We start from the raw sequence: 26,348 nt of genomic DNA on the forward strand, positions 1-26,348 counted from the left end.
CTACTCACGCACCAGAGCCGCCCTGCCTCGACACTACAGGTAACTGGTTCAGAGTAGTTACGACTGGTTGGCCAGACGACCGACGTGTTGAAAGTTCTGGTCCTGAGAGCACTATGTGCCATTTGATGACTCCATGATTGAAAAAAAAAAAATATCACCAATCACCCATAACACAACTGAATCCTTTATACCTTCGTCTGGCACGACGTACTGTTGTGTTAGACATGGCGAAGAGAGCGACATATTAAGTCTGGAATATTACGAAAGGGTAACTAAACATTGTGGGACGCTCAAGGAGGTTGTCTGGTCGAGCGCCCTCGCTGTCGCGCGAGGGGTCGGTCCGTCGCCCTGCGACGTGGCAGGGATAGTACTCATCAGGTCTCTGCAAACCCCTCGTGTCAACAACACAAGTCTCCTTCATAACAACAAAGCAAAAAATAGCTGAGGGTTGTTTGTCTTCAAGTGTTGAAGAAACTTCCGCGAGAAGTAATAAGTATAAATGTGTATAGTTTCAGCAAGCCTGAGGCGGTCAAAGACATCAATGAAGTAGGCAGGAACCGAACCGAACGAAGCCAGCCCGAGAGAGAGAGAGAAGAGAGAGAGAAGAGAGAGAGAGAGAGAGAGAGAGAGAGAGAGAGAGAGAGCGTGTCGCCGTAGGAGGTGGCAGGGAAGAAAGCCTTGATCAAGGTTCAGCCAGCCGGTCAGCTCATTTCACCCAGACGAGGCTGATGGATATATATATATATATATATATATATATATATATATATATATATATATATATATATATATATATATATATATCTTTTATGCCGCTGCTCTCGGAACTTTGTTCGGGGGACGTATACAACATCACCATAAAATAATGACGACAGCTTTTGAGGGCAATTACTTTGAACGTGTTAGACAGCTAAGGGAGAGATCGAGGTCACAAATGACAACGACGAAACAATTCGGCTCAGCTCGGCTGATAACGAAGTGATGGCGAAGATAAACGCATTTGCGCCTTTCCTCGATAAACAGTGAATGTTGGACAGACTGAAATCGAAAGCGTGTGATGATCTAAATGTCCCGTTCATGCGATATACGCTGCGCTTTCTTCGCCGTAAAGGGAACTGGAGGAGACGAGAAGCGGCCGATTGACTGAACTGATGCCCCGCGGGGAGGGGGGCAGGCGCCGTCGTGTTTGGTGTCGTTCGTCGTGCGATGTGGAAGGGGACGGCGACGATCAAGACGACTCCAGGATATACCGAAGTACTTCGTGTTTTTCCACGAACTCGACCAATGAGGCAAATACGCGGCACCGAGCCTCAAGATCCACCGTCTTCCGTGGATTCTAAATATGCACACACGAGCATTTTCGCGGCAAAACCTTCGCGGGCATTTCACTGACGCCACCCATTTCTATATTAAACAAGAGAAAAAAAAATCAAGGAGTCATCAGATTAGAACCGGCAGTTACAAGATTGAGAAACAGGGACATTCTTATCTAATGGCATCCCCCCCTCTCATCCTCCCCCCCAAGGGTTGGGGGAGTGGTACTGGTACCACCTGCTCCCCCCTCCTCCTCCTCCTCCTGTTGGCCGGCTGTGACACAGGTATATATAGTGGAGGACACAGCTTGCCTGATCATCACTGCAGGTCCACCTCCACTCCGGCAGCTGTCGAGCAACTTGCTAACCTTCTCAGAGGATGTCCAGCCAGCGCTACTCCCGAGCCCTGCTTCTTGGAGCCAATGCTCTGAGAAGTGTTGCGAGGCAACAGGTTTGTTTCGCTTGTTTACACCCCACTGCTGCTGCAATGTGTGTGATGGATGATACAACGGGGTAGGTAGGTGTGTCACCGAGCTCCGCCTGCGAGAGAATTTACACCGCGAGTGACTGGGTCACCTTTAACTAGGCTCTCTCACTGGGAGTTGTACAGTCTCGTCAAAGAACTTCCCACTCCAAAGGAGTCCACTTTTCCCTCGCTACTGGAGGTAGCGAAGCCTTTAAAAGGAAGTCCTGGGTAAAATCAGAACTCTTGCACGCAAATTGGTTTTAGAGTAATTATAGATTAATAAACAGATAAAAAGAAGTGATAATGTGATAGTCCTAAGGCTGCTCTTTGCTTCTGCAACAAATGAATGTATTCAGAATTCATTCAAAGGCATTACTTCACATTCATTGGCTCTCAGTACTATCAAATCTCAATCAGGATTCAGATATTCAAATGTTGTCATATCTCATCTTTTTTTTTTTAACCTTTCCTCGTTGATTAGGTCGTTCATTACACTTCGTTAGTGAAGAGCCTTCATGTTAATGAAGGTGTTTTAACTACGAATTACCTGAATTAGAGTAAATGGTTTCTACTTATTCATCATTCGTGTTAGTATAGAAGGTCGTTTCGTCCATCAGTGGTCGACATAGTGATCCTCTAACTCTCAGTGAATGGGGTCAGCACATCAGTTATATAGCGTAGATGGCACGACTTAAAATCAGTAGTTTAACCATTTCTTGATCACTTTATGTAGGATCCAGGTCATTTTGCCAGAGCACTCGGAACGGTTGATCACAGGCTTAAACTCCACCTATGTCCTGGAGGGAACAAAGGCGTTCTCTACTGGAGACTGAAATCTTCTTAAAGACATCTTTTGGTTACCCTCAAAAAAAGAGATGACAGAAAACCCCACGAAACAAAACATACTGTCGCTCTTAACACAGGGATTCGATCGCTCTTAACCCGGGGATTTGAGTTTCGATTTCATCATCTATCTATAAGGTAGAGAAGGTATCACATCTAGAATCAGATTGGTTACTTATGATTACGAAGAGTTAGGGAAATTACTTTTCATTAGCATCCCCACACTTCTCAGTGGTTATTGCTAGTATAGAGTAAGGTGATCCCATCAACAATATGGCTATGATGTATCAACCACTGCCCATGACTTTTGATCCGAGACATTTTGCGCAGTGGATGCTGCCCCGTGCCAGTGTCCTTCTATGTTCTGTCTTTTATTCTCAGGTGCGGCAAAAATGCAGCGCATGTTCCTCCTGCAGCAGCTCACGTCGTTTGAGCTTGGCTGCAGCTGCTCGACAGCAAGCGGCCACCAAGGAAGCTCCACCCAAACGTAATTATACCCTGACGTTACAGTCTTAAGCTCAATGCAAAAATGTACATCAAAGGCATATAATCATATCTTTCCCCTAGAATGTACATCACCTCTTCCTTCTTTGTACTGTAACTTAAGAGGCATATACATCTTTCCCCTAGATGTAAAATCCTAATAATTAACTCTGGTGTTGGTCTGTTCCCTCCCTCCCTCCCTCCACACACAGCCAAGACTGTTGTCTCTTCGACGTTGGAAAACGACTTTCTGACCGTCAAGTTCGGCGACGGCAGCTTCAGCGAGATGCCCTTCATGTGGCTCCGGGACAACTGCCAGTGTCCCAGCTGCTTCAGCTCCGGGGCTTTGGGCAGGACCTTCCTCATGGAGAACCTCAATATTGACGTCCAAGCAACCAGTGTCAAGGTAACACATTCTCTCGGCAAATGTCTAAGAATTTTCACCATCCCACCTACGTCATACACCTAATCCTTTCATGTCTATATCATGTTTCTATACGACCTGATCAGGCTATACGAGGCATCTCAAAACCTGATGACTGAAGGTAAAAAAGAACGTTATGTCAAAGATGATGATGCCGAGGGCGACAGTATTTACCGCTCGTTTTATCTTCGCAGGAGATCGAGAGTGGAATTCTGGTGAAGTGGAGCGATGGTCACACCAGCGAATACACAGGCAAGTGGCTATACGACCGAGCCTTCACACCCAGCGCCCGTGCCCAACACAGGAACAGATATGCCCTGAGGAGGGTGAGTGGCAATAGTGACTGTTATAACCAAAGCACTTCCTTTAGCGTGTAACACAAGAAGCTGCGCCGAAGTTCAATGCAAATCACGATATGCACTTTACATCCAGTGTCTAAAATCTTCCAGTATTGCTGCAAAGTAGAAGTAGTAGTCTTTGACTTTAGTTTATAAGTGAAGGAGAAGTAAATAACTGTCTCACATGTTCGCCTCTCTATCAAATTTTTGAAGCGTTTGAGGCAAAGATACTTAGTAAACCTTCCATCACAGCTCTCGTGAGTTTTCTCCAGCTGAGGAGATACCCCCACCTAACTCGAGGTCTTAAATTTCACCATAACCACTACGTCCACAGGAGCCGTGGGGCGCTGACCACCAGCTGAAGGAGTTCGACTACTACACCATGATCAAGGACGACAAGGTACTGCTGGACTGGCTGCTGACGATGGAGAGGAAGGGATCTGCCATGATCAAGAACACTCCTGACAGGGATATTGCCGGACCTGAGATCATCGAGCACATCGCCTACGTCAAGCAGTCACATTATGGGTCAGTGATGGCTGAAAATATCCTTCCTTCCTTGTCTTTTATCCACTGAATATAAGATGTCACTTTAAAGGAACGAAGTTCACTATTCTATTCAGAGTCAATAGCATTGTTGGTAAAGGAACCGTCTTGGGTTTCAAATATTCCATTGAAATTTGTGTCAAGACTCCCCGTGAAAGCATTCAGATTATGCTTAGACACCAGAAGACTCAATCTGGTCCTCATCCTTGCAGACCACACTCGCCAGTCATCAACAGACCCAACACAAACAACGTGGCCTTCTCCAACGCTAAGCTGGGCATGCACAACGACCTGCCTCAGTACGAGCAAATGCCAGGGGTAAGTTAAGCTTCTTGTTCAGCACCGGACGTTAGACAGAAAGGTGACAAATAGAATTCCTCAAGAAATCATGTCGATGATGCCACTAACAATTATGTTTCAAACGTCATAACGCCCAAGATTCACTATGGAAAGGTCGCTTGTAATGTCATCCCTGTCTTCCAGATCATCTTCATCCAGTGTGTGAAGCAGCACCAGGGGACTGGAGGCGAGAGCGTCATCAGCGATGGACTCTTCGCCGCCGAGAGCTTGCGAAGGAACCACCCAGATGCCTTCAAGATACTCACCACCACCGACGCCTACTTCTGGGACAAGGGCCACGCCAACTACAGCTGGGAGATGGACGAATTCTACAAGATATCCAAGATGCCAATACTCACGTGAGTAATCTATGAGCTCAAGAGTCGTCTTTACCAGTGGGTTAAACGTAGCCACGTCGTAAAACAATAACACACAAGAAGCATCTGCTGATATACCATGGTCAATGTCTCCACAGTAAATTCAATTCAAGCCTTGTGATGTCTCTCATTGAACAAATTCATACCTTTTTTAACTTTCGTGTTGAGTGAGACGTATATGCCAGTGAGGGATTGAAACTGTACAAATCTTGAATTCTGAGTTCTCTAAGAACTCGATGAACCACCCCCGACCATTGCAGTAATGTTCTTGTTTCCTCCCCACAGTTTGAATAGCGACAATGAAGTCATACGTGTGGCTGTGAACAACGCCATCCGTGACTCCCACTTAGACCTTCCCTCCCACAAGGTGAAGAGCTTCTACGTCGCCATGAAGCTTCTAAACGACATCCTCTACGACAACTCCGTCAGGTTCAAGATGGATGCAGGTCAGTGAGAATCTCTCGTGAAGCAAGTATATAAATCTACCTAACTTTCGTCTCTCACACTTCCTCTCTCTTGACATACGTGTCGGATGAATATATTTGAATAATTAATGAGTACTGTTCCCTCAGAAGCTTAAATCATCACTGGATATCCTGCAGGAGACATGATGACGCTTGATAACGTCCGATGCCTTCATGGTCGTGAGGGATACGAGGCCTTCAGCGAACGTCACGTCGAGTCATCCTACTTGGACTGGGACGAGGCTCGCTGCCGGCGGCGTCGCCTTCAGGAGAAACTCGGGGTCTTTGTTTAAACTCACCTCGGAGAACATGTCCATTCAACTTCGAAGATACGGGACGCCAGAACGGTTCTAAATCTAGGAATGTGTCGAGTCTATCCCTCAGACTCAATGAACCTCACATACCAAGAGGTCAACAAACACTTTGGAATGATGAATGACAAACACTTTGGAATGTTAAATGGGTTATTGTTCAATGGACCTTTTCTTTTATATTTTGTTCTATACGCTATGTTGACTTTCACGTCGCTAAGCCATGAGTGTGACTACTTAACTGCTGTTCCTCAATCCTTCAAACGTTACGTATTAAATGCTAACTATACGTGGTTCTCGTCAGGGTGGATATTGTGTTATGGTAGTCTCCCTGATTTCAGCTTTGGTGTTGAAATATTTTCATCTCACATGTTATTAGTGTGTTGTACCTCCCGTGTGATGATGTGACCGACACTCACCTTTCTTGCTGGTGATGTTTATGATCGCTTTGTTCCTCACCATTTGATTATCTGCAAGTCATATACATATACAAGTCATATATACAGATTAACGCAGATCTCTCTATATATATATATTTTCTTAAATAAAATGATATACGTACACAAGCGTTTCATTTTGCTATGTATTTTCCAACATATATTTCTGAAGTTCTTAATCTTCCTCTTTCATTAATTCAAAAAGATTCTTGTATATCGGGATATGATTCCAGTGAGGGAATAGTCATGTGTGCATGTAAAGGACAGAACATGGTATTATATGAGATAGTAATGACACCATCAAGATATATATCAATCTTCTTCAACCGAACACAGAAAATCCTGAGGGATTATTACATCTCATGATTTTGATTCATCGAAAAGGAAATCTATTTCAAATACAGCAGTCCATTCCAATCTACTTCATATCGTGATTACAAAACAGCCAAGGAGTGATCCTGAAATTACCTTTTAATACAGAACCTCTCTGTTTAAAAAAAAAAAAAGAAAATTAAGCATCATTTGAATCCTATTCTGTGCTATTGTTCCCATGGCATCCATTCCTACTGCACTGTTTTAGTGATTACGTCCTCGCGTTCGTAACGATTATATCCACTTACCAAACATCAATGGAATCAAATAAAGACAGCCAGGGTGGCTGAGTGGTTGATTCGTTGGTTCTTTGGGATTGAGGGCTATCATCTGCCAGGGTCGTTTAAAGACGTCACCAGTTGAACTACACCCACCAAACGGGAAAAAAAACAAAAGCTTTTGACATCATCTTAAGGTATTGAGGATGATCTATGTGTAACCACATACCTAACAATGCAAGTGGCCCTTCGAAGACCTTAAGATCATCCTGAGTGAGGTGCCGATGCCTTCAACGAGTTTCGACTCAGTCGATGCTTCGATGTGAAGTTCGTTTTGAAGGTTTCGAGACGCCACAAGCTTCAGCAGACGAACAAGGGATATATACTTAAATAAGGCACCATTACACTCAATAACCATTTTCTGTTTCTCGACCGCATTTTCTCATAGTCCAACCCCTTTCCTTTCTCTCCTAACTAATTGGAAGAGGAAAATTCAGCGGACAATTTTAGCCTTGTTCTGTGTGTCGGAGGTGCTTCAACTGAAAAAATCCTTTAAATTCGTCCCTGCTGTTATTCGATCATTTATTTCCACATCACCAGGAAATTGTTTTCAGTTTAATAAAAGGAAATTGGTTGGTCGTAAAAGTGTCCGGGTAAAACGTTAGGGACAACTACGAAGTTTAAAGCTGAAACAGTAATGTAAATGTTACAAAGAGAAATATTTGTCCTCCTTCATCCAGCTCCTGGGAAAGACAAAAAGAAAAAAAAATTCTACTCTTCCCAAAGAGAAATTATTTCTTTTAAAGTCTACTCTCCCAAAGAGAAATTATTTCTTTTAAGGAACAGTAGTGGGTCAAAAATCATGAGCAATTCAAGATTTGATTTTCCATGACAGTAAAACAGTTCCACGAATCGAAACATGAGAGCTTAGACTGACCGCCCCCCGTGATGTGTCAGGAGGACCTTCAGCCTTTATAAGCCATGTGGTGGTTTAACCACAACCAGCCTTGTCATGCCACCGTGTGATGTGACATCAAAATCCCTGAGAGTCTGGATGGGGTGCCCTTGTACGGTGCCCCTGAGGTACAATGAGTGACCCATGACCCATACGAGATTGTCATGTGGAATTCATGAACCATCGTCATGTGATGGGTTGAGGATGACCTCGACCTTGTCTCCCGAGACATACCACAAGGTGTGACCTGTGTGATGTACCTCCTCCTTTCCTCGAGCTGTGACGCTGTGGCGTTCCCTTCCGCCTTTCCCATCTCCCTACAACCATTCTGTCTACAGACACCTGAGAAGCTCTGATTAATATCATCATTCTTTTTATAAAACTCTTTTCTTTTTCACGCGAGATGAATATTCTCGATGAATATTCGAAATATCTTATTATATATATATATATATATATATATATATATATATATATATATATATATATATATATATATATATATATATAAAGGGGGGATTCATCCATTTACGGCACCTTCTAGTTAGTAATCCGATCCTTCAACAAATAAGATCCAATGCTTTGTCCACACGACGCGATCGTACCCATATAACGAAATGCACGCGTGACGAATGGGGTATATCCACGTCTCTCCTTACGGCCATGTCAAAGACACGGCGCACCTGCACACGTCCCGGAGGAGGTTATATCACTTGTTGACAGAGTCGTTTTATCTGGATGGATATCAGGGCTTTGAGGAGACCTCCTCAGACGCAGCCTTTCTGAGCTAAGGAGAACCTACTCGTCCTCCTCCTCCTCCTTCTCCTCGAAACGATTACTCGTCGACAAATGATGACTAAGTCGTCGCCACGGCAACAGTACGGTGGTACAGTCCGTCCTTGCTGACATCGACACTCCTTAACGTGATGGCTTAATGTCATGTGTTCTGTCTGTACGCGTGCGCTCCTTTTGAGGACTGACGTAAACTATGAAACTGACGCTTCGAACACGTCCGGCAAACAGGGGTTCATGTGTGCTATTCATATGCTCGAGGAGCGAGGGTTCAGTTTTACGTGTGTGTAGATACGAGGCGTAGATAAGTGACTCTTAAGAGGGGGAAAAAAAAAAGATGGGCTAGAAAAAGATGACATAACAACATGGGAAGCAATGAGACGGTTGATTGATGTGGCAAGTGATGATGTGGCATGAGAAATGATATGGCAGCTCTCTCTCTCTCTCTCTCTCTCTCTCTCTCTCTCTCTCTCTCTCTCTCTCTCTCTCTCTCTCTCTCTCTCTGCGCGCTCCTGCGATACATCGTTCTGCATCATGATAACGGATAGATGACACCATCAATACGGATCCAAAAAAAAAAAAGATCGAGTAATGGTGCAGGACCTGGAGATGGTACGAGCGCTCGCTGTCATAGAGGCAAGTAATGGATGGGTTAACAATTTCATCTCAGGTTCTGACGGTGACGAGGGCCCTTGCAGGCGCTGCTCATGATGATCAGTCAATAAAATGGGGAGTAAATATACGCCGTTCCTGGCGCAAGCGCTCCGCAGAGTTCGCAGTGCCAGGTCGCCCAAGTTCTTGGTGTCGAGGCTCAGCGTGTCTCGGTCGCTCGGTCGTTCACCGCCTGAATCTAATGATATGGAGGACTACACTTTCTATGAATCGACATGAAGTTTACAAGTATCGTATCCCATTCGACTCAGGGATGAAACACTTCCTCTATGAATCGACATGAAGTTGACAAGTATCGTATCCCATTCGACTGAGGGACGAAACACTTCCTCTATGAATCGACATGAAGTTGACTAGTATCGTATCCCATTCGACTGAGGGACGAAACACTTCCTCTATGAATCGACATGAAGTTGACTAGTATCGTATCCCATTCGACTGAGGGACGAAACACTTCCTCATCAACTGAACTGTTACGATGAAAGAGGTTTTTATACCAATGAGGAGAAATCATCATCATCATCATTCACAACTGTTCAGTAGTATGAAAAACGGTTACAGGTATAAGAATTGGGGGATTCTATCGCATATGGGGGATAATCTTTATCCCAAAGGTACTTATTTTATTCCTGTGCTTCAGCTAGGGGTGGTAATCTGCTCAGAAGTAATTATAATGAGCAATATGTATGGGAGAAAAGTATACATACTGTGAAACTGCCGCATCAATTTGGTTTCTACTGAATGATATATTTAAGGTACGCCATAAAGGTGAGCGTTTCTACTCTCCACTACAAGTAAACACAAACGTAGTATCAGTGACTGCAGCACGTATCTATGATCTGTTTGGTAACTGAATATGATATAATGCGTTTCAAGTGCTTCTGTAATATGACGTTGGGTTCTGGTTGTTTAGCTCGTTATCTGGTCTTCAGGCCTATATACAGCCAGGGTAGTTATGGTCGTCAACGCCGAATTATGATAACTAATAGAAAAGCCATCAACACCCTCAGGTTATCAAGGTGATTCTAAAACCTTACACTCTCTTCGTTAATTAATCATCTTTACCCTGGTTGTTTTCATATCATCTTTGACGTGATGAAGGTAATGACTCTACATCCTACTACTTTTTCGGGGTGAATGAAGTGAGCGTAAATGCTTGCGTCACTCGGCATCTTCGTCAGCGAGTGATTGAAGAAGCTGTTGGCCTTTTAAACCCGTTCCTCGAAACATCTCACGTGATCGTTCCTAGACACCCGGCGTCATCTGCCAGCCCCCACCCCTGGCCATGGACAGCCCCAGGATCAGCCTTTGTGGTCAGAAACAGAAAATTAGTAGAATGCATGTGCCAACCACAGTGTTATCAGTTCGTGGTAGACTCTGTCAGCAGTAGGCGAAGGAGTCCAGGAGCCCTTGGTGTAGCTGGAGTATCCTATGGGTGATTCTTGATTATGTTTACCTTCAGAAAAGAAAACAGCTCTGGCTGTACCAACACAGTCGAAACAGTTCTCGTGTTGTTGTTTATCATGGTGCCTCGCTGGGTCAACAGGGGAAAAAAAAAAAGGAAGAATCAAGTGGTTAGAAGTTAAAAATAAGAGCTCAGGTTCTTAACCCACTTTCCCAGTGTTAAGTGTCTGCTTGGCTTAAGTTACCCGACGCCTCGCCCAAGCAAATGTGTATTCCTTTCCTCTCCTTTTTTTCTTACGAGTCAAGAGGAACACCTACCGCGACGCAGTCAGTATAGAACCCGCCAAGGTTGCTGCTGCGTCAGCGGAGTTCACTACTGAGGTCGAATAGATGAGGAGGAGGAGAAGGGGCACCACCACCTGCACAGATCCATGCACTTGCTCTGAGTAGATCTCCTCAAACTCTGATATCCGGGACAGATAAAATAACGCTGTCAATAACAGGGTGACGTAAGCAAGGCAAGCCTCCCCACCACTCACCTATCCATCCACCTATCCACCCACCTATCCGCCCTTGCCCCAGAGGCAATCATGTCGTGTCACGAGGCCCATTAATCGAGTCTTCTCATGGAACATTCATGGGTCGTTTGGGAACACTGGTTCCATACTGTCAGTCTCATTATGGAACATGGGTTGTAGGTTGTCCTATGGCTTCCACATGAGACGAAGGAGTAGTGAGGCCTTTTATGAGAGTTCATGGACGACTTTGTGGTGGCGAAGTCCCTCTATATTCTACAGCATGAGGCGGTGAAGCGATGATCTTCCTCATGGCGTTTAATGGACCTGCCGTAGCTTGCAAACGCATCCAGGGACAGAGGGTGAAAAAGAAAAGGTCCTCACACAGCCAACACAAGGCAGGGCTTCCGGGCCTTTCATGATACATATCATTTGCTCTTGGGGGTAAATCCTCTTACAACTTGATTAATTTTCCTTCGTCTTCTGCCGTATATTTCTCTCTTTCTCTCACACACACACACACACACACACACACACACACACACACACACACACACACACACACAGCTCCTGTAGCACCAATACAGTGGCGGTGCGCATGAAATAGCTCGTGTGATAGGTCATTTATCTTTGTACTCATTATTTCGACCCCTTTTTGGTTCCTCTTACCTATCTTTGTACCTCATTTATCCTCCAGCAATTTCTCACGTGGGATATTGCGTCACTTCACATATCAACTCCTCGACTGGAACAGTTCAAAAGGAACTGTGGCTATATGGGTATCGGTCTTCATCACGCACGTCGAGATCTCTTTCCTCTGCGTGTACGTAACAGTGTCAAGAAATTGATATGGAAGCAGAGGAACGACAAATCAGAACTCAAGGAACAGCATACTCGAAATATCACGCACGCAGTATACCACGTAGGAGGCGACGAAGGTAGTCGCTTCTGGTCCGCCCATCATCGTCCTGCAAGATGGCAGGGAAATCTACTGGGCGACCAGATCTCGCTTCGTATCACCCGACACAACTTGACCTGTGTGTGTGTGTGTGTGTGTGTGTGTGTGTGTGTGTGTGTGTGTGTGTGTGTGTGTTACTGAACCCCTGTCAACTCTTACGAAGCAGCAAGAAACGAGAAACAGCTCAACAGCATTTGATGCGCACCTCTGTAAACCTAGTCTCCTAGCACAGTAGCATCTCGTGAGGAGGAGGAGGAGGAGGAGGAGAAAGAGGAAGAGAAAGAGGAGGAGGAGAAAGAAAAGGAGGAGGAGGAGGAGGAGGAGGAGGAGGAGGAAGTGGTTGTTTGGTATAGGGAGTCGTCGTTATACTACGCGGCAGGGAAACCTCTCTATCAGGACCTCCTTACTGCTGATAGCGCCCTCACCACTGCTCACCCTCGACATCTGGTGGTGTTGTGTAATGTTGAAAGATTCAGTGTGAATCATTTAAGGGACTGGAGTAATATAAGATGCTTCTGTATCCACCCAAAACAAAAAAACAAAAAAAAAACACACACAAGAAACATTAACGAGAATATGCAACAAATGCGGTTTCAGACCTTTCCAGTGAATGATAAGCACAGAGTGGTTTGGTTTCCTGCGAATATATATATATATATATATATATATATATATATATATATATATATATATATATACTCGACTCCGAGATAAAAAGCCTTCGCAACTGGCAGAAAATCGAAATGGCTTAGAGCACACGAGAAAGACAGAGAACCTGTTGCTTCAAGCCTCACACGCTCCTTTTGGTCTTTTCATTCAGGCAGAATGTTAACAGCCCCGCGGCCATCTTCCTTGCATGAAGATCTTTCCTGCAAGTGTTTGCCCGTCGAGGTCATCGTTCCAGGTCGGGAATTATTTCCTTGTTGTCACTTAAATCAATCCCGTGCCAAAGTCAGACTAACTGATGGTTTTTACTTTTGACGCATCAATCAACAGGATAGAAACTGCTTGATATTCATAAATCCTCCGCGTCATAGGTCCATCTGAGAAAGAAAAAACGATCAGAAAGCGACGTGAGAAACACAACATGTGAGAGTGATGGTGTAGGTAGGTAGGTGAGGCAGGGAGGAACGGGTGGTTGGTCATCTTGAAGTGGATAGTGTGGCACAACACGACAGGAATAGGAAACGTGTAACGCTGCCGAAGGAAACTGACTGGTACTTAATATTCTACTGAATTTACTCTATTATACATAGAGCGACTCAGCGGGGTACATGATCGCTGCTTTTAAAGAGAGAGGTTCGTCTTCGTCAGTATACACAGACGAAGTTCATGAGACTTTCCTCTTCGTGGGAAGTTATACAATGACCTCCGCCAGGGGGTGTTGCTATGGCACCATCGATCACTTCTGAAGTCGAGTAGATGTCTCAAGGAGGGGGAGGAAGGACAACACACCGGGGTCCAAGTAGACCTCCTCCAACTCTGATATCTCTATAGATAAAAAAAAAAATTAATAATAATCGAAAACACATTACGTAATTCCCTCGACGTCTCACGAGAGCTGTGTGATTGCCATGCAAAGTATGACATTTTCAAGTTTTGATAGAAAAAAAGAAAAAAAGGGGGAGACGAAACGACAAAAAAATGAATCCATAAAATGTTTTCCTGCACGACGAAGGGGACTGTATAGACCCACTTGTCGAGTCATGATCACACGAGTGAACAATATGACGTCAGACAAAAGAGCCTTTTCGCAAGTCACCCCAAATCCCTCAACTCTCCCTCCTCTCCTCTCCACTCCGCTCCACTCCTCAGAGCTCTGATCCCCTGACAGCGACGTCAACCGGAGGATCTAAGTAGTTAAATCTGTCTCATGCTTTGGTGGTATATACCCCGACCGTCAGAGCTCGACTATTGCCATTACTTACAACAAGGTAAGGTTATGGCTCCGCCGGCGATCGACGTCCCCCACCCCCTCGGGACACACGATCTCATACTTGGGAAGAAAACGACAAAGAGATTGACGACTCCGTAAAAGTGGTTCCCACTAAACCGTTGTCAGATAAACGAGGGCGGGGTCGCTCGCGGAGGGTCGGGGCGTCCTGCAACTTGGTAGGGAAACGACTCTCGGGCTCCAGTCTGTCGCAGGAGGTGTTTCAAGGACAAACACAAACATAGACACACACGTCGGCGCCGGCCTCTTAAGAGCATTACTTGTCTATGCGTTTTCCCCCGGTGTGTTCAACATTTCGGCCGGGGCGACACAAGACCCTCGTGAACAATTGGAGGTTGTGTTAGTTATCGTGTCTTGTGTGAGGGCGTCGCTCTACTGAGTGGCAGGGAAACCTTTATCAATACCCCCCTGGTAGGGCGATAAGGAAGCGTGTTTGTCATACGTTTTACTTAAATTCTTTATAAAAAGGCTCGAGCGAACAACAAGGCTTCGCTGAGCCTAAGCCTTAAATGAGATAAATGAGGAGAAAAGAAAAGAGACAAGATCCTATTTTTTTTTTTAAGGGACTTTGATATAAATTAAATGCAGAATCAAGGAGGTCTGATGTATATGATGTATGTCAGAAGAGTTGAGTTAAGGAGTTTACTTCTACTTAAAAAAAAAGAATGAGCCTAGCAATCCTGCCGTGAGAGATACATAGGATACATAGGCATCACTCCAACCAACTCCTAAGTTAGGATGGAAGGAAGCACTTCCTTCGGTCGGCTTTGGATAATTCTATTCAGAAAAATTTACCTTAAATAGTTCCAATTCACAGAATTTTCAAATCATTTTCTAATATATAAATATATATATATATATATATATATATATATATATATATATATATATATATATATATTACAACTTTAGAGTCCAGACAGAGACAAACCACCCAGCCTCCTTTGTTTAAAAGGTTCATTATCTCGTAGAAAGCAAGAGTTTATTTTTTGTAGCGCAAAACCTCCTTCCCCTTAATCTGTTTCGCCTCTCACTGAACCAGCTTATCCTGTGCCAGAAGGGATCTATTTGCCTTCGGATCACTTCTGCCTTTACCTTACACATTACGTGAGTCAGAGAGACCCTCGTGTTGGTGAGTTTATGTGCAGATATTACACTACGGATGATATCCCTGTATATCGAAGAGTACGAACGTACGTCGGTAAAGTATCATTCTCTTATCAGTTCGAGAATGCGTTTTATCGTGTTATCTTACGACGTGACTTACTATGTTCATGACCAGTGAAACACGCACTGTCTGTCGCGCAGTGTATTGTCATTTCCTCGTTTTCGCTTCATTTTCTTTCGTCAATTCTGTGCCAAATGGAACCGCTTTACTGTACAGAGTCTGAGAGAAGTCATGCCGGGGGGCGGGGGCGACTTACAACGCCAAAAGCAGCCAAATACCTACGTTACTTTCCTCTCAAAACTACAGCCCATAAAACCTGGCATGTCAAAATATCTGACTGTCTTTACAGGGTTGGTTGGCTGGTTGTATGTGTTGGGCTTCAGGCCTATCATCTGCCAGGGTCATTCAGGCGGTCAACATAAGCTGCTTGCTACATCCACCACAACCGAGGAATCTTTCAACACCTTCTTCAGGTGTTGAGGATAATTCGAAGACCACATGCACTCTCGCTATGCATGTGGCCCCATGGCTTTACGGGAGTGCAGACGTGCATGCCGTACCTCCAGCACGGCTGACTTCCCGGAAGTATTTAGCTTAAAGATCCATCGAATGTTTATTGTTCTACATTGTCGTGACGTCTCTAGGGAAACTACCGAAAAAAAAAAAGTTTCAGCGAAACCTCTGTATGGAATACGAAACACCTAATTTTCTTTTAATTTCCTAGAAAGGCAATCGGGGATGATGACATTCATATGTTATTGATATACTGGCTGCTCGAAAGTACAATATATTGGAAAGAAAATGAATAAAAATCAGGTTTTCTTTCCCAAAAGTACATTTCTTTACGTGGATGTTGGTTAATAAATAACAGGTAACAGAAAAGTGAAACACAAGTGTGTGTGTGTGTGTGTGTGTGTGTGTATGTATAGAACATACGAAGCTTCAGAGGTAAGTCAGTGGGAGGCGACAGGATATGTGGAAGGGTTTAATCGTCCTACACAGTGGCGGGGAAACACACGAGACGCCACCAAGTGGCCTGTTGCAACGTGTCTTTCGACTCGTCTGAACCCAACAGCCCTGTGATGATAATTCCTGATACCACTGACTCCTTACCCATCCACATATACTACCTAAGCTTAGCCATGAGTGTTGTGCTGTGCGTAGAAGGTAGGAAGCGGTGCTGGAAGAAATGGGAGGAGGCGTGGCAGTATTACGTGGCAGGGAAAATATTCTTATTTGTCTCCTGATCGCTGATAGCTCCGTGGTGCAATCGTGTGACGGAGTATGGCAAATATAGTAACAGTTGAGCGTACGACTTCTTCACAACAGCCTCCTTACCTTGAGATAAGATGTTAGATAAGCTGTGGCTGAACACCACACTTGTTTCTCGAAGCAATCTGAAACCATCCACTTCACGCTGATATGACCCATTCTTTGATCAGTGATCTTAAGCAAGAACAGATGATTGTCACTGATACTGCACTAAGGAATACTGGCTTGAAACAGGTACCCGAAGACCTGATGAAGTCGGCTTGAAATAAACTCTGGCGTCAGGGCGTCAGGACCCCTTGCGGACCACAAGCCAGTGTTCGCCGCTATTTACCCCGTAAAGGAAACTCTAAAAATACCGGCTGAAATCGTCTTCAGACCTAACCTGTGGTTCGATCATTCCTTCAAGTCTCATTCCACGACTTACAGACTTCCTCATGAAGCTCCGTCAGGCTGACAAGATTCCAAGGAACCATCATCATCATCATCATCAAGTGCATCCCTTCAGTTCCTCAACCATGGAACCTACATTACCCAGTTACCCGCAGTCTTGCTGTTTTGCCTGGAGTGCGCGTAATACAATCCTCCGTCAATATTATCTCTCTTGCCGTATGGATTAACTTATTTCGATTCCCTGAATGTTTTGCATTATTGACCCCTGATAATTCCACGATGATGATGGCCACAACAGCAGGACCAACATACCCTACGATCCCTTTGCGTTTAGTCTGACCTGAGAGAAAATGTATTCGAATACGATGTACAGTCAGACAATAAATTCCCTATATTCCTACCTCACAGTATTAACCCTGCCTCTCTGTGTCCACACTCAGACCCCCAGGGTGACTGCACCCACCCACCCAGCCTGGGAACCAAAGACCTTGCCTTGTACGCGGGAGGGTGTTGAACCCTCGCCAAGTCTGAAGGGAAGCTCTCGCTATGAATATCAACCAGGAGTTGTGATCAAGCCATCAGCCTATGGTAATAGAGGGACAAGGAAGTTGCCTTAGTTGGGGGCGAGGGTGGGATGGAAAGTTAATGCATTCATTACGTAAACACACGAGAGGTGTTAATGGCTACCAAGGTCCTCTGGACTCCTACAGGCGGGCGATAACCACCGCATAAATCAAGATTTACAACTGCAGGTTGAGTGTTCTCGGTTCACACACCAGCAGGAGCCTGAGAGTTGTGGCACCTGCAGGCGAAGGTACCCGAAGTCACACGCTACCCCCGCAGGTAAATGTACCCCGAACTCACTCTCCATATGCAGTCAACTGCACCGAAAGTACTACTTTCTACATCTGTAGGTACCTGTAAGCGTTCTCTACTTGTAAGTGACTGAAACGCATTAACTCTAAGCCTTCGGATGAAGGTACTGCGTGCATTCATGCTATACCTGCTGGTGAACGCACCGAACTCGGTCTAAATACACAGGTAACCGTAAGGTACACAACGCACCTTATACCAGCAGGTGATGATTAACGCCGAGCTTATTCAGTGCCTGGGGACTGAACGTGCCGGGTTCATGCTACACCTACAGATGGATATATATATACATATATATATATATATATATATATATATATATATATATATATATATATATATATATATATATATATATATCATCCCTGGGGATAGGGGAGAAAGAATACTTCCCACGTATTCCCTGCGTGTCGTAGAAGGCAACTAAAAGGGAGGGGAGCGGTAGGTTGGAAATCCCCCCCCCCCCCCCCCCTCTCGTTTTTTTTTTTTTTTTTCAATTTTCCAAAAGAGGGAACAGAGAAGGGGGCCAGGTGAGGATGTTCCCTCAAAGGCCCAGTCCTCTGTTCTTAACGCTACCTCGCTAACGCGGGAAATGGCGAATAGTATGAAAGAAAGAAAAGAAAGATATATATATATATCTGACCCCCTCCTACACCTGTGGATGAACACACCCGACTCCCTCCGCACCTGCAAATAAATGCCCACCCCGCCTCACTCAGTTCCAAGGCAAGGACGTACCCCACGCGCGCCATGCATACAAATGAACGCACCTGGGAGGTTACGGCCTTACATAGAACGCCCTAAGTATGGTGGCGTTCTATTTTGTTAAAGCTGCAACACTGCGAGACACTGGTGACCTCGAGGGGTGGGATCAGCTGTGGCTAACGTAAGGGACGAATGATGTTTTGTGCTCAAGATTTTGAGGCTAGACTGCTGGAGTTACCACTAAGTCCCTTGGGTATATATATATATATATATATATATATATATATATATATATATATTGGTCAGGTACCTATATTATCGATCAACCTCCTAGGGGTGGATGAACAGCTGGGTTGACTGTAAACCTCATGCCACATCCAAAGGATGCGAACGTTTGCGCTCGACCCTGGGCGGCCCATGAGTGTGTTACAGTCAGGAACGCTAACCGATACACCACGCTCAGGGAGTTAATTACCAAAAAAAAAAAAAAATATATATATATATATATATATATATATATATATATATATATATATATATATATATATATATATATATATATATATATTGGTGATTATCATTATCGACTTTATTCTAAATGAATACATTATCAACTCCGCTCCATCATCTATCAGCATCCATTTGCAAGGGAAATGAATGCTGGTGGATTACGTCAACAGTCATTGACGTCATTGCCTTGTCTACGTAAACCAAAGATGATCTACGCAGGCTGAGGTAAACCAAGCGACTTGAAGGAGTCAGGAACTCGGTGGCAAGCACACGATGCATGGATCATACCCTGTCCAGGTGAGTATACACAATAAAGTGAGACATACCACTACCTTCCCAGTGGATATCTACTACCACCATCCCAGTGGACATCAAACCCCCACATGAACAGAGGAGCTGGGTGAATTCCCAGGTCTCTCGCACCAAAAATAACCTTCCCCTCCACACTCCTCCTTTGGCTACGCCGCTGAGTTCCAGGCACCATCCGACGCCTTTTTTGGCACGACGTCCCGGACGAGCAAAGTCGTGTTCCTCCTCCACACGTGGGTCGAGTAGGACGTCTGCTGTTCGAAGTGAATCCCTTGGCATTGAGGATACGTTCTTACCCACAGGGCGATCTCCCGGGGAGGGGAGAACCCGGAGGTAATGGCATCTCGCACAACTCCGGCCACGATTGTAATATACTCGCCACCTTTTACCTACACGTTACCAGGAACCTACATATATGTATACTGACGTCCGCAGCGGAAAAGAGGAAAAACAAAAAAATAGATTGACGCATGAAGCGCTCTGACGACATGAAGCGCTCTGACGACAAGGTCTATAAATAATAGAAAATTATATATAAAAACAATTTTCCCCGGTGACGCACCTCGTAAAGAAGAAAGAAAACAGTATACTCTCGCCTGCAGTGTTGGTAACACATGAAAATCAGTGTAATCATCTTCTATTGTTTTCTGGAGACGGAAATCATGAGACATCGACAAAATTCAAAGTAGAGCACAAAACACAAAGAAACGAATATTTCAAGTGTGGTGTGGTCAATAAGTCATAAGAGATAAACATGAAGGTTGAAGAATCCATGGAATGATGTTAGTAGACTCAAAATTTCTAATTTTCCCGCCTTAAGTTAAGGCTCGTTACTATAAAACCAAAAGACTTAAATGAACTCGAGATGTAGATTATGAGACACACACACACACACACACACACACACACCACGTGGTGAGGCATATGTAACCCCCCACCCGTCAAACAGGATATGTGCGGACAACAGAACTGGTCTCTCTCTCTCTCTCTCTCTCTCTCTCTCTCTCTCTCTCTCTCTCTCTCTCTCTCTCTCTCTCTCTCTCTCTCCACCCCCTTCCCCCCTCGTCAAGGTCTCATTCAGGTCTGTGTGATAAATCTACAATCTACCACTAACGTCATCAAACATGTTAGATTAACATAGTTTTTTCCACCGTATTCACCTCCTCTCTCTCTCTCTCTCTCTCTCTCTCTATATATATATATATATATATATATATATATATATATATATATATATATATATATATATATATATATATATATTTATTTATTTATATTTATATAAAACATAAATATAAATATATATATATATATATATATATATATATATATATATATATATATATATATATATATATATATATATATGTGTGTGTGTGTGTGTGTGCGTGTTTATGGGCATGTCTGAAGGTGTGTCATTCTTATACGTGTTTTACGGGAAGTCAGTTTTACACTTCTGCTCTCTCGTATCCTAACCTTGTGTGCATGTTCCGCGTCTCTACTCTAATGTGTACACACACACACACACACACACACACACACACACACACACACACACACCAGCCTATGCCAGGTATATCCATTTACCCATCATCCCCGAGCGAGGGGAGGATGAATTCCTGGAATGGTGTGGGCCGAGAACCGCGCCCAAATATCGAACCCATGGGAGCCCAATCCCGGGCAGGCCCGTGCCGAGTCATGGTCACTAACGCTAAACTCTACACCACGTAGGCAGTTGAGGGTATTGTGGTGGCCCACTGTCGCTCCAGTATGAATGGGAGTGGAGCATTGGGTACCCACTGTGAATGAAAATGGTGAACAGCTTGTTGAACAGCGAGTAAAAAAAAAAGAACTGGGGATTAGCAATATGTGGTTCGAAAGGAGGGACATCATGAGTTAACGTGAGTGACTGGAGTTAATAGTGAATAGGCATCATTGGAATACATCATGAGTGATAGGCGTGCTAAAGAGAGACTTTTGGATGTAAGTATGCGGAGAAGGGCAGCTGGTGGAGGGAAGCTTTTAAAGTCTGTATGAGCTTCGGCAAACGAGGAAATGATGTGGGTGGGAAGAGGATTGTGAAAGTGTGGGTGAGCTTGTAAGTGAGGCTCGTGTGAGAAAGACACCACGAGCGAGACTCGGTAAGGAATGGTATAAGATGAGAGTAAACGAAAGTTAGAGAGTGGGTGAGGAATGTGCGAGAGGAATGTGTGACACGAGAAAGGTGGACGGTGGCCATGTGTGAGCAATAGGCCAGTGAGTTGTGGGATGCGGAATTTAGATTCTTAGTGAAGGAGAAATAGAGGTGTACATGCATTTCTTATGGGGAAGGAATATGTGATTATTTTTTTTTTTCACGCAAACGAAACGTTTACATAAATTCAACCATCATACAGTTTGAATCATCACGATAATAAGTACAAAAACACAAAAGGGTCTTTCTAATGGAAGTATTTGGTGTCTAATAAGTTCTGGAGGAGATTAATCTTAGATATACTGATCACTATCCCCGTGTTATGATGCATCTTAGATATACTGATCAATATGATCGAGCTGATCCAGCTTTTGGGGGACATGTTCAAGGTAATGCTGGAGTGCACGAGACGAATGAATACTTTTCCTTCCCTCGACCCTCTCTCTCTCTCTCTCTGTACGCTGATGGTTAACTGTTCCCTCCCTATTCAAGGCGACCACCGTCCACGATCCAGTCACCTGACATGTACTTTCTTCACCTTGGAAAAACAAGGACCTGACCCCACCTTACCACCTGATGGGCGAAAAAAAAAAAAAAAAAAAGCGGAGGAAGCGGGACGTCAATATCACTCACCGCTTCCGCTAAACGTTGGTCAAAGGGAAGAAAAACACTCTGATCAACTCTGGTACCAGGTTTGGGAACTCGGGAGCAACTCTGGTTTGGGAACTCGTGAGCAACTCTGGTTTGGGAACTCGTGAGCAACTCTGGCTTGGGAACTCGTGAGGAACTCTGGCTTGGGAACTCGTGAGCAACTCTGGTTTGGGAACTCGTGAGCAACTCTGGTTTGGGAACTCGTGAGCAACTCTGGTTTGGGAACGAGCCTTTTATATGATGGAGCATCACGACACACCACTGTCACACGGGGCGATCCTGTCGTTGCCTGTCAGGGCAAATGACCCTCTAACAATACTCTATACTGTCAGTGTAAATTGCGCTATACAACTACACATATCACTTTATCATCGCCAACCGACGAAAAAAAAACGAAAAAAAAAATCACTTTGCCACTGTACGCCACGCTACTCATGTATATCAAACTGTCCCAGTACACCACAGTCATTGTCTGCCAAACTGTCATGAATCCTTCGCTACAGTCAAAGTTCGGAAACTGAATGAGTCACTGGGAATTATTACCGAGACGCGACACTCCTCGTGTCCCCTACACGGCAGACACACCCGTCTACAGCACATGGACGGCAGGAACACCTGTCTCCAATACCTTGGACGACAGAAGCATCCCCGTCTACAGCATCAGATGAAGTAGCACCCATTCTCATCATGATAACTTAGGGTTAAGCTTCGTAATCAACCCTGATGGGAAGCATCGACACAAAGCCAGACAAACATCGATACAAACTATTTTCTTTTGTCTTTAACATGGAAGAATTGGATACAACTTTCCTTATGCCACCACAACGGTGCAGTTCAGCGTTTGGTATTCAGTCATCTGGAATGCACGACACTTGATCTCTTATGGTAGCAGTCTGACTAGTTAAGAAATAAAGAAGATGTATGAGACAGACAGACAGACAGACAGACAGGCAGAGAATGAGAGGTAATCGTCAGTAAAAGTGATTCCGTAAGGTTGAAAAATTAATATACATTCTATACTATTATGAAAGGCTTCTCAGACATCATGCCCCACAAAAGGCTGAGTCAATATGCATTCTACACTTTTATGACATGCTTGTTAAACTTCATATTCTACCAGGGGGTCAATTCTACTGCCGCTGAAATGCAGGTGGTAAGGCCATCGTAGGTAATAGACCAGTTATACCATCACTGAGTACCCCGTATTCATCAGGAAAGATTACAAGTTTTCTTATGAAACAGAAAACGTTCTTAATGTATCACAAACATTGACAAAGTCAATACTCTGTTGAAGACGTCGAAAAAAAAATATATAGGAAAAAATATTATATATATATATATATATATATATATATATATATATATATATATATATATATATATATATATATATATATATCCTCGCAACACCTACAAAAATATTGGGCATGTGCAGACAGATCTCATTCATTCCCATGTTAAATAGCGCATACATCATGTTTTCAACAAATATTATCCGTTCAACTATTTCCATTTTTCTCGGACAAAAAAAAAAAAAATGTGGGATAGATATTTCAAAAGCTCCCAAAGCCTAGAACTATTTTTTTTCCCCCCATTTTTTGACACAATGCCAACTTTCTATTTGGATAGAGATAAAGTACGAAAGTGAGTGAAACTATTGCTCGCACTGTCGCCAGATTCATGAGTTGCAGGCACAAAAAGTGTGGCGGGCGTCAAGCACTTCATGCACACTCTAGATTCATGGGACTCAAGTCATAGATGTCGCTGAAATAGCTCAACGAATATCGTAACTCAAAAATTCTTTTTGGGTTGGCCAGCCGTTGGACAAAAACAAAAAAAAAAAAAGAAGATAAAACAAAGAGTAAGGAACATTAATAATCTTTAGTCCACCCGTTGTATACGCTAGAGTACAGGAGAACCGTCGTTGAAAATGCGTTTAAGCTACCATACATGGCTTATTTCTTCTCTCTATTTTCTGGTGTCCTTTATTTCTTTAAAATTGTGGATGTATGCCCTTCATCGATGGTACCCTTAACTGGCTAGATAAACCGTTGATATTGATGATTCTGTTACGGGAAACTGGTACCCAAATAACCATGAAAACAGTATGTGTGTGTGTGTGTGTGTGTGTGTGTGGTTCTAAATTTTCGAATGCGTTACCGGACTCCCCGCTTGCTTGGTGCTTGCGAGGGTTCGTCACGAGTGGAAAATCACCTTCGCCAAGTTGTTTCATCGGAATGCAACAATCTCTTCGAGGAACTCTTAACTCCAGTGGAACCCATACTTTCCCTGATACTGACTGGAGCGCATCCATAAGACTGCAAAGCCCCCCCCCCCCCGGTAAAGAGATCCTTGGGGATAAACGAAAAGAAAAAATCCGAAAACATATATGAAATTTAATAGAATATTCTACAATCGATGAAATCATTCTCACGTGCTTCGTACTCAGTATGTTATATGCAAAAAGAAAACTATCTAGGAAAAATGAGAGAGAGAGAGAGAGAGAGAGAGAGAGAGAGAGAGAGAGAGAGAGAGAGAGAGAGAGAGAGAGAGAGAGAGAGAGAGAGAGAGAGAGCTCTACTCTCGTGGCCATTTGGGGTATAGTTGTCGACCTTGTATCTGTCAAACGAAGGTTGACGGACATCAGGTGTGAGAGAGCAAGGCGAGACGAGACGGCGAGGAAATAACGAAAATCTATGATAACCTATCGTTAAACCTTCGTTAAGCGTGGCTGGGATACGGACATTGCATCTGTTATTAGGAGGAAATCAAGAGTAAGTGACCTAAAAACTGTTCTATAGTTCAGAGTGATAAGCGATAATCGATCAGTTTACTACAAGGGCTATTACGGAAGAAAAGAGCCTAATAGGTTTGTGGTAGAAGTCTCCGTTTCACAACCCAGCTGGAGCTGAGTATCGTGACCTGACAACATCGTCGATGGAGCAGAGGTACCTCAAAAATATCCCCATGCACACGTCCGTCACTTATCTGGATGAAAGCAGTTACAACAAGGGGAGGGAGGGAAACGGGCTAGCCCGACTCAGGCGCCATGTAGTATTTCCAGGTGAGGTATGTTTTCTTGTCACTCGCAATGCACAGTTCCTCAACGTACAACTGGTTACCACCTTTTTGAAACCCAAGGTGATGAAAATCGTCAAAGCTAATAACTCCTTTACTGAAATATGTGCATGTGAAAGAGAGAGAAAAAAATGGCACGGGATTATCGCCCTAGGAGGTGGCAGGGGAAGCATATAATGCTGTTCTCAGGTTTCGCTGGCGACAAAATCTAGCGGCGTTTGTTTCAACCAGCTAAATTCCACGTGATTCACACGTTTTGTATGACGTTGATCATTGAAGCTATTCGTAAGCACAGTACCAACGCAGTGAGCTCCTTGTGGCGTTGAATGGTGCAGGAAAGAGGGCAGACGAAGAGGAGACATTGTCGTACACAGTGGCAGATTTGAGCGGCCCACCACCGCCCGCCACCACCACCGCTTCTGCGGTCATGCTGCCTCCGAGTGGACGCTGACAACGCCCCATGACCCCTGGGTAGGTCACAAGGTCATCATTCAATTCTCCCAACCCAGACCCGTAGCTAAGATGGGGTCAAGCGATTCCCCCCCACACCCTCCCAGCCCCTTTGACACGAAAGTCCCACTTTTATCATCGCAGTTCTAAGAAAATGATACATTTGATATACATATAAATCCTTGAGTCCTTAAAATCTTCATGTACAATCATCAGTTCGAAGCAACAGATAACAAGAGACACTGTCTCCATCACTCGCCCTTCTACCGTAGAGGCTATAGTCGTTCCACAAAAAAAAAAAAATGGTTACGCCTTTGTATGTAATTAGAACCACTGAACCTTGGGAAGTCCTGACAACCAGGGTCTGCAACAGACAACACCTGAAATGGTAATGTGGACCTCTCTTTTGTCCTTTTTTTTTTTTTTTGCTCTATACTTGAACTACTTACGTGTGTGTGTGTGTGTGTGTGTGTGTGTGTGTTTTCTATAGTATTTGGAAATCCTGAAGAGATCAAGGGTCACAGGAAATCTTTGTTTAGGGGAAAAGGAAAGGTAAGACATCCCACG

General features: G+C 44.1%; 1 protein-coding gene and 1 long non-coding RNA gene across 2 annotated transcripts in view; one reads left to right on the forward strand and one right to left on the reverse strand.

Moving 5' to 3' along the window:
- LOC139755293 (uncharacterized) overlaps positions 1-26,348 on the reverse strand; it is a 270,998-nt gene that overhangs the window by 172,303 nt on the left and 72,347 nt on the right. The window lies entirely within an intron of this gene.
- LOC139755639 (gamma-butyrobetaine dioxygenase-like) lies at positions 1,609-6,470 on the forward strand. The gene is made up of 9 exons (XM_071674245.1): positions 1,609-1,764; positions 3,004-3,109; positions 3,318-3,511; positions 3,724-3,855; positions 4,202-4,395; positions 4,626-4,731; positions 4,897-5,111; positions 5,415-5,575; positions 5,732-6,470. Exons 1-9 carry the CDS (start codon positions 1,693-1,695, stop codon positions 5,884-5,886), a joined length of 1,335 nt encoding a protein of 444 aa, XP_071530346.1. The 5' UTR covers positions 1,609-1,692; the 3' UTR covers positions 5,887-6,470.

The sequence above is a fragment of the Panulirus ornatus genome, chromosome 19 (genome assembly GCF_036320965.1).
Source record: "Panulirus ornatus isolate Po-2019 chromosome 19, ASM3632096v1, whole genome shotgun sequence".
Classification (NCBI taxonomy): Eukaryota; Metazoa; Arthropoda; class Malacostraca; order Decapoda; family Palinuridae; genus Panulirus; species Panulirus ornatus.

Coding starts and splice junctions, on each gene's coding strand:
- LOC139755639 (XM_071674245.1), top strand. CDS start 1,693: ATGTCCAGCCAGCGCTACTCCCGAGCCCTGCTTCTTGGAGCCAATGCT. Junction 1,765..3,003: donor GAAGTGTTGCGAGGCAACAG/GTTTGTTTCGCT, acceptor TTTTATTCTCAG/GTGCGGCAAAAATGCAGCGC. Junction 3,856..4,201: donor ACAGATATGCCCTGAGGAGG/GTGAGTGGCAAT, acceptor CTACGTCCACAG/GAGCCGTGGGGCGCTGACCA.